Raw genomic sequence first — 12,482 nt, forward strand, 5'->3', positions numbered from 1 at the left:
TGGTAGACGGGGTCCTCCCCCAGTACACGCTACTCTACGGTCCTCCAGACCAACAGGTTAGTACACAGGGAGCACGTTGTATGGGCTAGGCCTGGGTGGAGAGGGCTGGTTGGAAGAGGGAAGGGGGCAGAGTTCATAGGACATTAATGCATGGGAATGAATGGGCCACATGGCCAGAGTAGGGAGGGGGCCACTCACAATGACGGTGCAGTTGGTAATGACTGTTCCTCTTTCCTTGTGCATGTCATGTAGGTCAGCGCCCACCAGAAGAGGGACATTTGGCGTGCCATCGCCAAGGAGGTCCGTACCCTGGGGGCCCACCAGAGACGGGGCACCCACTGCCGTAAGAGATGGGAGGACATTCGCCGCTGCAGCAAGAAGACGGCGGAGGCTCAGCTGGGGATGGCCTCCCAACGTGGGAGGGGTGCCCGTCGCACCATGACCCCCCTGATGTTCCGGATCCTGGCGGTGGCCTACCCGGAGTTGGATGGGCGCTTGAGGGCATCACAGCAGACACAAGGGGGTGAGTAGAGCCTCAGTCTGCGGACTTTGCGTGCAACGGAGGTGTCTGGGTGGGGGAGGTGGGCTGTGGGTGTCCCTAGGCCAGGGCCATTTCGGTAGGCAAGGCCCCTCCGTAATGTAGGCCATGTGGCACTCTACCCCACCTCAGCAGAGTGCCAAGTCTAGGTATAGTGCGCTGATGTCCACCATTGCCATATAGGCCATATCCCAGAAATTGCATGTGCAGAGGGCAGGAGCAAGGAGTAATGCAGGGGGCATCTGCGTTTGTCTTGTCCGCCAACGGTAGCGGTATGCCATGCACTAAAACCCTCTTTCTTCTGTCTCCCCCCCTTTTTCTGCTCTCCCTGTCCTTTTGTACATCAGCATCAACAGGCGGAGGTAGAGTGGCACCGGAGCACGAGGGAGCTGCATCCCACATGGCCATGGAGGGCCACACCACGGACTCTGAATGCACCAGTGGGACGGAGGGCGAGGGGAGCTTCACGTCGGCCACCGGATCACCAACCAGCGACACGGACTCGTCCGCCGATGGGAGCTCCCTTGTGGTGGCGGCACCATCTGTGCCCCCCACCTCTACAGGTACAGCCGCCACCTCCCCTACCAGCACCGCCCTCCCAGCAGCCCCTCAGCGTTCGCCCCGTGGCCGCTCACCCAGGAGGGTGGGCATCACCTTCGCCCCAGGCACCTCAGGCCCTGCCCCAGTCACCCCTGCTGCCCTCAGTGAGGAGGCCATTGACCTCCTCAGGTCACTCACTGTTGGGCAGTCTACCATTGTGAATGCCATCCAGGGTGTAGAACGAGAGTTGCAACACGGTAATGCATTCCTGGAGGGCATTCATTCTGGTCAGGCTGTCCTTCAGCGATTCCTGCAATCTTTGGCCTCAGCACTGATGGCAGCAATTGTCCCTGTGTCTAGCCTCCCCCCTCTAACTTCCTCCACCCAGACCCAATCTCCTGTACCCCAGCCCATCCCAAGCATACCTACAGACCAGCATGCACACAAGTCAACACACACAAGTAGCTCAAGCAAACATAGGTACCACACACACCACAAGCACTCACGCAAGCCTCACCCACATACAGACACAACAACATCCACTGCCTCCACTGTGTCCCCCTCCTCCTCTTCTCCCTCCTCCCTCCCAGTCCCGTCTACACACACACCTGCATGCACCACATCTACAGGCACCATGAATCGCACCAGGACACCCAGCACCACAAGCCGCTCACCTGCACTCACCACCTCCACTGCCATTTACACGTCCCCTGTGTCCTCTCCCAGTGTGTCTGTGACGCCCCCTCCCAAAGTACACAAACGCCGGCAATCACTCACCCAACATCCATCCACCTCACGACAGCCTCCAGTACTTGCACCTGCACCCAAGACACCTAAAGTGACACCTCCGACAACCACCTCCTCTTCCTCCACTCCCAGACCCCCTCCAGCTACCCATCCCAGTGTTCGTCAGAAACTGTCCCTCTGTAAAGTTGACCTTTTTGCCCCCACCCCCCTCCAATTCATCAGTCCCGTCGTAGCGCTTCAGCCAAAAAGCCTCCAATACCAGTGGTGCCTGTTCAAGGTTTTTGGAGTGCACCGGCCACCAGGGCAGGCAGTAGGACCCGGAGCCAAGGCACTGGCAGCCCACCCCCTGTAAAGGCTCTAAAATTGGAGCGTGGACGACGGGACCGTGTTAAGACTCCTGGTGGGAAAACAACTGACATGGGTTCCAAGGGGATTAGAGAGTCAGCTGTGACTCCACCAAAGGTGGGGAAGGGCCAGAGGAAGTCTCCCCAGCCTGTTGTGAGTGTCACGGCGGAGAAGTGCGCCATCATTTCCGGCAGTCGAGACACAACCGCCAGCACCGTCGTTACTGGTCCAGAGACCACCACCAGAGTCACAGCCCAGGAGGGCCCAAGTATCGTCACTGGTCAGGAGACCACCGCCAGAGTCACAACCCAGGAGGGTCCAAGTTTCGTCACTGGTCAGGAGACCACCGCCGGAGTCACAGCCCAGGAGGGCCCAAGTATCATCACTGGTCAGGAGACCACCGCCACCGCCGGAGTCATAGCCCAGGAGGGCCCCACTATCGTCACTGGTCCAGAGACCACCACCGGAGTCACAGCCCAGGAGGGCCCAAGTATCGTCACTGGTCAGAAGACCACCGCCACCGCCGGAGTCACAGCCCAGGAGGGCCCAAGTATCGTCACTGGTCAGGAGACCACCGCCACCACCGGAGTCACAGCCCAGGAGGGCCCAAGTATCGTCACTGGTCAGGAGACCACCGCCGGAGTCACAGCCCAGGAGGGCCCCACTATCATCACTGGTCCAGAGACCACCGCCAGAATCACAGCCCAGCAGGGCCCCACTATCGTCACTGGTCAGGAGACCACCGCCGGAGTCAGTGCCCTGGAGGGCCCCGGCTGCCACAGCCCCGCTGGGCAATGATGAAACGTCATGCCACACACCAATGTCCAGTGTAGAAGACGTCATGCCACACACCAATGTCCAGTGTAGAGAACGTCATGCCACACACCAATGTCCTTATCAGAACCGCCATGGCAAAGCACCGCTGAACAGGGCAAAGACCGCCATGGCAAAGCACCGCTGAACAGGGCAAAGACCGCCATGTCAAAGCACCGCAGAACAGGGCAAAGACCGCCATGGCAAAGCACCGCTGAACAGTCCTGAACCGCCATGGCAAAGCACTGCTGAACAGGGCAAAGGCCGCCATGGCAAAGCACCGCTGAACAGTCCTGAACCGCCATGTCAAAGCACCGCTGAACAGGGCAAAGACCGCCATGGCAAAGCACCGCTGGACAGTCCTGAACCGCCATGGCAAAGCACCGCTGAACAGGGCAATGGCCGCCTTGGCAAAGCACCGCAGAACAGTCCTGAACCGCCATGTCAAAGCACCGCTGAACAGGGCAAAGACCGCCATGTCAAAGCACCGCTGAACAGGGCAAAGACCGCCATGGCAAAGCACTGCTGAACAGGGCAATGCACCGGGTAGGAATGTATGGACCGCCACATCAGGCATCCTTATCCCATGTGCAGCTGGGACAATGACAGGACACAACCTTTCACGGGGAGACTCGTCCAGTCTGGGCACCAGTCCCCCACAGTACCGGTAGAGACCTGCATCAACTTGAGAGACTGTGGCTTTGCACTCCCCAGGATGGAACAGTGGGCAACCCACCTACTGTATAGACTTGAGAGACTGTGGCTTTGCACTCCCCAGGATAAAGCAGTGGGCAAACCACCCAATGTATAGACTTGAGAGACTGTGGCTTTGCACTCCCTAGGATTGAACAGTGGGCAACCCACCCACTGTTGTCGACTTGAGAGACTGTGGCTTTGCACTCCCCAGGATGGAACAGTGGGCAACCCACCGACTGTAGAGACTTGAGAGACTGTGGCTTCGCACTCCCCAGGATGGCATAAATGGGCATGGAGCCCCGTCATGGATCTGGCTTTGCAGTCATCCGGCTGAGGTGCCCCCCCTTTCCCTTCCCCCTGAGGTGCCTGTAATATTTCTATCTGATGCCCTGGCAGTGTTCTCTCCGATTGTGGTCAGGTATCGTTTGTGGGCCTCGCCCATGCACGGACATTGTTATGTACATAAATGCACTACTTCTCGTACTGTATATAATTATGACTGATTTTCAAATATATATCTGTATATTTTTGTATGACATGTATATTGGCACATTACAATGTTTGACCGATTTTCACTTTGTGTATTCATTCTTCCGCCGGGATTGTGGGTTGTTACTGTGATTTTTGTGAATGAATTGGTGTGTATGTTGTAATATGCGAGGGTGGGGGTGTTTCGTGGGTGTCCCCCTAACTTTTGCCTCCCCTGTGTCGTAGGTGCAGTACTCACCGTTGTCTGCGGCGCCTACGTAGCTGTTGGTCGTAGAGGAGCAGAAAGACAAGGGCAGGGAGTATTTGGAGTTCCGGCTCCATGGATTCCTCGTTCCTCGTGGGATATGTTCAGGTGAGCGTTTTCCCATAGCAAAAGTTGTTTCCGCTGTGTTTTTATCCACGGTGAATCCGCCCCGGAAAAGGTGGCGGATTGGCGGGTTGTAATACGGTGGGCGGTACATTGTCTCTCGTCTGTCTGTTGGCGGTGACCTCCGCGCTGCTTGTCTGTACCGCCGTGGCGGGCGATGTGTTAAAGTGGCTGTCTTTGTTGGCGGTTTCCACCAGGGTCATCATTCCCTTTTTTTGTCTGCCGGCCTGTTTGCGGTATTTCCACTGCTTTAACACCATCCGCCAGGGTTGTAATGACCACCATAACGTGCAAAATGGGCATTATAATGCTCCATCATAGTGTCTGCAAGGCGGAGGCCGCTAGCCTGAGTGGGGTGTTGAAAGCGATCTTCAAAGACAAAACAAACAGGTGGGCCACCTGTCTAACACAGGCCGAGAAACAGTTCAACCTGGCTCCATCCTATACTATTGACCCCTCTATCACGAAAGCAGTGCTGAAGAAAAAATTGAGAGAGATAGGTGCGCAAGCCTCCAGGGACAAAGACAAATCAATGGTCAGGGACATCAGCGGTGCGGATGGTTTACAGGAATCATACGTGACCACTAAAGGCCAGCCTTATTTGAAAGCACCTGTGGGGGAATCGTGCGTTCCAGAGCATCCTGCAGATGTGCCTGTTAACTCTACCTGCTTGGGACTATCGATGTAAGTGGAAGATGGCACAGGAGCACTTACAGGAATGCACTCTGTGTAAATATCACACTGAATCTATCACACACCTTGTATGCTGATGTCCATGTTTGGCATCAGAAAGACGTCAACTCTTAAAACCCTTGTTTTTGAAACATGGAGTAGGAACTTGTAATGAAGCTATAAGACTCATATTCACTACAGTGGTCACAATGGAACTTGAATGCTTTGGGATTTTTTTTTCTAAACTGAGACTGGCTCTACACCAGGCAAGGGGCCAAATTAGTGCGGGTACTCACAGAAGGGGTGAGGTTTACAAAGAAACAGCATTGACGAAATGGCTCCTACCTCCAAAGTTACTCCACATTTGTACTTGATGGACCTGGGCTCTGGCACGTTTGGACTTTTTTAACTTGTATTTTTAATGTATCATTAATGTGATTCATGTACCCATATGGATTTTATGTGGGAAATGTTTATTAATAGTTTTGTTTTTTTACGGGCATTTTTCCGTTCATTGTAAATTTGGTGCAACGATTTTAAGTAATCATGCAATAAAGATTTCAACGACAACCACATTGCAAATGCTTGTTTTGAGTTAATCTCTTTCCGCCTCCAAACAGGAAATACATTTCACCTGACAGAAGTAAATGTGTGAATATTTACAGGGCAGGAATGCGAGAGAAAATTATTTGACAATACCTACAACATTTTAAAATTGTGAGTGTTCGGAAATTTCACGTGCAGTCTTGGAACAGTCATTCCGGACTCAAAGGAGAAGATTAACTGAAGCGTATTTTCACTTGAGAAATGCCTATTTGCACATGTAAGATTAACTCACATGTGAAGATAGCTATTTGAATCGGCCCTTTTGCGTAATACGACATATTTTCCAAATTTACATCTGCTGCAACGTCTGCAATTAGCAATGAAAATGAAGGAGTTGCTCTTATTATGCAACAAATTATACATTGCCAGATAACCTTTCATAGACCACATGACATTTCTGACCTAACAAATCTAAAGCTGCAAAAGGGGTTCTACTCCATAATCTTTTGGTAATTTCAATCACCCTACTACACCATCCTAGTTTTTATATCAATTTACAGTCCATCAGTAACCATGCATTTGACCAGAAAGCCGCGTCCCTAACCAGGAATTGTATTTCTCCTAGTAGTCTTTCCCAAGCCACTGCTTCATCCTCCTTTAATTGGCTGGCAGCCATCAGGATGCTGATAGCTACCAGTTTCTTGGAAGAGTTAGCACATCCGGGATCTTCCAAAGGTCACACCGTCTGTTTCCTCGGGCCACCCTCCAATGAAAAGGCTGCAACATTTTCGAAATGAGATAGAAAATTACGATCAAAGCCACCGTTAAATAAACTGCAGCATGACTTAGTTACCTCTTTTCCTAACCGATTTTGGCCTATGGACACTAGATCGCTGCTAAAAGGTGAAGGCTGCACCTTCCATAAAAACAGAAGCTGTTGTGTATCGAAATCAACTATAACAGTGCAAAATCTTCATAATTACAATTCTTAGGGCTCCTCAGTGTTATATTGATTGCATTTCCTGCATACATTTAATTTTGCCTAATAACATTGAAATGTTCAGCAATAATGGCAGGTATGTTGTATAAATTAAGGGCCTGACAGGTCCATATTCCTATGTGCAGAGTTCTCTAGCCTGACTGCTGAGTCTCGACAGGCAAACACTTACTATTAACTCGTAGTTTGTGAATACCAAAAAAAAGGTAAGTGTACAAAACATGTGAGTTTACCGTTGTGAATCAGGCCCTAAGTGTCAACATAGCCAACACTGCTTAAGAATCTCTGACAGCAAAATTAAAGATCGGTTTGTTTTTAGCTTAGAATACTATCAGAATACACTAGACGACCTACAGCTATCAGCTTTAAAATTCATAACTTTCATACACTTCTGGAAAGTGAAAAGCAATTTGGCTGTGTGAAATTCAAAATTCTCTCTGCCATGTTCAGTTTTTAACATTTGAATCTAGCTGCTATAGTTTCATTAAATGTCCTGGGATTACTTTTAAATAACATAGAATGCAATGGTTGTTTCTACCCTTAGGAGATATATAACGAACCACATTTAAAAAGTGGGTTCTGGTTCTGGTCAAATTTACCAGTCATGGTTCTGAACACACACAACACATGCCATAATACATAGTGTCCACCATGATGTTCTCCTGAGCCACTGGCAAATAGATGTGTTGTGCATTATGGCCTACACGTTGTTGTTGGAGCACTGAAAAAGTTGGACAGGCCACACTTGAAAGTAGATGTGCCACTTACCCACTGCTACTACCTCTGGATCCTCCTGAGCAAGGCGTTTACCAGCTGCACAACTGTCTGGATCTTTATGCCACCAAAGGACATGAACTGGGAAGACAAATGAGAAAAATGTATTGCTGTTTGCAGTGAAGGAAGAAATAGGGCCTGATTTAGAACTTGGTGGACGGGTTACTCTGTCACAATGGTGATGAATATCCCGTCTGTCGAAATCTAAATCTCATGGGCTAAAATAGGATTTAGATTTCGGCAGAAAGGATATCAATCACAGTTTCGTCGGAGTAACCCGTATGCCAAGGTCTAAATCAGGCCCTTAGGTATTATGCAACTTTATGGTTACCCAAGACTGCAGACAACCTTTAAAAGAAACCACAATAAGTTACAAATATATATTGTTAAGCTACAAACACCATCCAAATCCCATGGCAAGTTACAATTTTCTTTAGCCAAAGAATTTATTAACCAACTTCTCAGAAACCTCAGCACATCAGATATCTTGCTTTGCTTTTGGGTGTCCCTGTGAATGACAGGCTGCTGTAACCACAAGCAGTGGTGATTTCTTGATTGGGGCCTGGGGTGTTGCCCCCCTGATCATTTAGTTGCCCCAGTCCCTATATTAAATGTTTTGATTCAATTTTTAGCTGCAGTGCTAGCGCACTGCTTTTATTTCAGCATGTCCCAGGCAGAGTTTGTGTTTTTGCATGAGAGTGAGGGTGGATGGACATGGGTGGGGGGGTGGAGCTTGAATGATAGACACAGGTTCAGCTGGGCCTTGGGGTGAAGTGCACATGTCAGGTTGGAAGTGTGCCTTACTATGACCGGCCTGACAAGTTCACTTGAACCCTTGCCTACCTGCGCACTGTTAGGGGCCCGTGGGATTACAGCCAGAGCCCCCAAGTCTTCTAAGGAGCTCTGACAGTGCCTGACCAAGCCAATCCTCTTGCTGCTCTCATGATGTTTACTAACATAAACAGCAAGGGAGCAGCATCTAGATTGGCTCAGGAGAAGCATGGTGGGACTGGAGGGCCGAGCTGGTCACAGCTTCCATGCACCCCCGGGGGCAGCTCAAAATCCTAAAGGTTCTTCCCACTTATACGTCTGAAGGGAGCCCTCAGAGGTGGTGTCAGAGTGCAGACCTGCTGGGACATTCATTCACACTTCATTGACTTTCAGTTAGTGCAGGTCACAAGTCCACTCACTCATGGCTCGATTAGCGGGCACTGGCATATCATGGGGGGCCCATGCGCTGACATACAGAGGCAGCATAGTGCCTGGAATCTATAACATGGTGCACTGTGATAAAGATGTGGCTAAGCACCAGCCCCCTTCCCTCTACAACTCAGCAGAGGGCCTGGTCACTTGTCAGAAATGCTGCTATCCCAGTACATCTACAGTGCACGCTTTGGAGGGAGACGTGACTGAGTCTTGAATGGACGTAGTAGGAAACCGTAAAGAACGGTGAGTTACTCATAGGAAGTGTGAGTGCAGAGGGGGTCCCAGTACAGGGTTTGATGCAATGTGTCTGCAATGAAACTTTACTTATTGGACCAGGATGTCCGTGTTTTAAATCTCTCACACAAGTTAGACAGATGCTCCCAGAAGAGCTTTCACATTATCAGAATGGAGCTCAGACGTTTATTAAGGGCAGGATGCGTAAAGCGTCGCTCAGGATGAAGTGCCCTCACGTTGTGCTTTACTTCTCAGCAGCAGTAAATTCAGCTCATTAATGAGCTTCTATTTTCCCAAATTGATTTTTGTGCGTTTTGAAAACATGAAAGTTTCATTTCCGTCTGCATGAAATGAAGGCTGGAGAGCAAGTTTTATGACCAACCTTAATTTCATAATTTTATTTTCTCTGCTGTGATGGATGGTGAGTCACTCGTGGAAGATGTGAGTCACTTAGGCAGTGAAGTCACTTCATGGTCTCTCTGCAGCGCAACTGTACACCTCACAGTCCTTGTTTCTAAGGGCCATATTTATGGCCTGGTTAGTGTCACTCTTGCACCACTCAACATGGTGCAAGAGCAACGCAAACCTTGAGTGAGATTTATGAAGCCATGCAAGGCCAGTACTCGAGTAATGTCACAGCGCAAATCGCTGCATTACATTTCTCTGCATGAGGGAAGCATTTCCATTAGCTTTGCATGGCTGTTCCCAAACAACATCCATGAGTGTTGGTGAATTTCCAGATTTCCAATAGCTTGTAAACAAGGAAATTCACCAAAAAGTAATGTGGGGAAATATGTTTATTTCTTCTTGTTTTCAACTAATTCTGCAGCACACACAGAAGGAGAGAAAAAGACTCTCAGGGTTCTTTTTGTGCAGGAAGATGTCCCTTCCTGCACAAAAACAATTCATGCATGCAACGCAGGCACCCCTGCTCCATGGTGGAAGGGTGCCTGCGCTGCCACTAGACTGCCAAAAGGGCACCTGTGCAGGGGGAAAGGACACAAATGCACTGTATTGGGCTATTAAGCCCAAAATATGGGCCTAAATTTACAGTGAGATAGTGCTGACAAATGAGGGCTGCACAGCTCTATACAGTAATGATTGTTTCCAGGAATAAGTGATGTGTGATCTTTGCATTGGTTGGATGCGTGTGCTGCTTACAGGCAGAGGATGTAGGAGAGGGGCTTAGAGTCAAATGCTTTCTCTGTAACTGCCCAAAAGCACTGACCATTTTATCCTGCTGTGAGGTGCAATCAGCTGGGCCCAGTGTGCCATGATGTAAGCACCGTAAAGCTGTATTTTATGTGCTATAACCTCCAGGGTAATCCATTTTTCAAGACTGAAGGCTTTTTCAAGGACAACCAGCCCTGATCTAAAAGAGTAGTAGACATAAAAAAGGAACTGAATTATTATAAAATGAGCATCCGGGAGACATGGTGAGTTCCCAGGCATGTGAGTTCAATTTCAGTGCAGGTTGGCTCCAGAGGCGGCCTCAGTTCAGGGCTTTAGGGAGTGTGTCTGCACACATCACAGGTTCCAATAAGAAACAGGTGTTACTTAACTATGCACCTCATTTCTCTGGCCTCTATATTGAGACTCAGATGGCCACAACGTTCCCAAAAGTCTCAAACATGTGTCTTATTTGTACCGCTGTGCAACAGCACAATACACCACCTTTTTGCAGCATCAAGGACAAATATTGTGTCTTGTCCTATCTTCCTAAATGCATGTCAGCACACCTATATATTAAGGTTGTGTTTAGCCGATTAAAAAACATGGGGCTTCTGTGGCCATAAATTGTCAGTTACAGACCTCGGCTTTCCATGCAATCTATACAGTGTTTTGGTAGAGAAGTCCTGATTCTCAATAGCCAGGAGCTCCTAACATCGTAAAGTGCAAAATGCTAATTTAATTTTTTTTAACATCCAACCAGTTTAATGATGATTATAGCTAGATACATGCTACAAGTTTTGACAATCTCTATCCACTGCTGTTGGCACTGTGCATTGTGCTAAAGAAGTGTTTTATGCGCCCACCCTACCATACACTTATCCATCCATTCAACCTTCCATCAATAATTTATTCACCCTTCCATGAGGGATCCACCCATGAGTCCTCTTCTTCCATCATCCTGCCCATTCATCTTGCCACCAAAACAGTTTTTTCGACCATCCATTCACTCATCAATCCATGTAATTTTTCTATTCACCAATGTATCCATCCTTCCACAATACCATCTGTTCTTTTATCCAAACCATCCATTCATTCTTCTACCCATCTACCCCTTCCTTCCTGCATCTATCTATTCAACCCACAACCTCATCCATACACCCATCCATCCATAACCAACACATCCATTCATTCGCCCATCAGCACATTTGCCCATTCATCCATCCATCCTCCACAAACACATTCATCCACACATCCACCAATCCATCCATCCACATCACATCATCCATACATACATACATACATGTATGCATCATCCAATCCACCCATCCACAACTGGCAAAAAACACTGATTGATTTCTGAAAAATGAATATATGAAACATTAAAGTATTCCTTGTCAGCAATTTAGTTCCTGTTCATATTTCATGTTTTACTTAATCTTGAATTCCTCAAGAGTGCTCACTATTTCCAGGATGTTGTATTTCTGTAAGTTTTTGTGTAGCTTATTTCTCATGTACTGTGCATACTTTGAACTGAGGTAGTCTTCAGGCATTTATAAGAGGCCACAATTGAGAGCTCTGAAGCAAAAGCTGAAGGCAATTTCAATTTCTCACAGTGCCTGTCAGTGGGTGAAAAAGGCGTTCAGAATACTTGGTCATCCAATCCTTGATCTCTCTGCTGAAGAAACAGAGCAATGATCACTTATTCCAGTTGCAATTTTGAGTCTGTGCAACTGTGTATGAAGGAGGTACCTAGCTGCCAAAATATTGAGAAGGCAAAAGTAAATGAAAATATAGTGGTTATAGGTGAGTCGGTGTGTTTGGGACTTGTGAAGTGAAGTTATCTGGTTACACTGAATAAACAGCTACCTACTTCATTATCATAGAAAATGTCTTTGTTGATGTCATAACTACACTTTCACAATTGCTTTATTAACCTTCTTGCTTACTTTGTTTGAAAATGCACAATCCCCCCTGATCCCATTTATGACAGCCAGGTCCGCTTGCTATGCTCACTCACCAGCGGGTACTCATCCCGAACGTTTACACCTCACCACTTTCAAATGTCACCAGCTACCAATGAACACAAGCCAAAGCTATGATATGGATCATACACCTATTGTCTTGTTTACAGTCATGTTAAGAATGCATGTTAGATTAAACTTGTTACATACAGATGCGTATGAAGTGCTGAACACAATAATACCAGCATCAAAGGGAATCTAGATATTTTATTAGTTGTCCTTAATGACCAGAAGTGAAGTGGTCACCCTATTTAGGGGCTCCCACTCAAGCGTCAATGCAAGAGTAGAAGCTTTGACTATGTAAATTTTGCTCGAGAGTCCGCT

At 48.2% G+C, this 12,482-nt stretch overlaps 1 protein-coding gene across 1 annotated transcript in view; it reads right to left on the reverse strand.

Moving 5' to 3' along the window:
• LOC138300722 (protein NipSnap homolog 3A-like) overlaps positions 1–12,482 on the reverse strand; it is a 279,950-nt gene that overhangs the window by 77,914 nt on the left and 189,554 nt on the right. The window contains exon 5 of the mRNA XM_069240421.1: positions 7,519–7,605. Within this exon, the coding sequence (XP_069096522.1) occupies positions 7,519–7,605 (87 nt within the window). The remainder of the gene's footprint in view (positions 1–7,518; positions 7,606–12,482) is intronic.

Source organism: Pleurodeles waltl, chromosome 1_2 (assembly GCF_031143425.1).
Source record: "Pleurodeles waltl isolate 20211129_DDA chromosome 1_2, aPleWal1.hap1.20221129, whole genome shotgun sequence".
NCBI lineage: Eukaryota > Metazoa > Chordata > Amphibia > Caudata > Salamandridae > Pleurodeles > Pleurodeles waltl.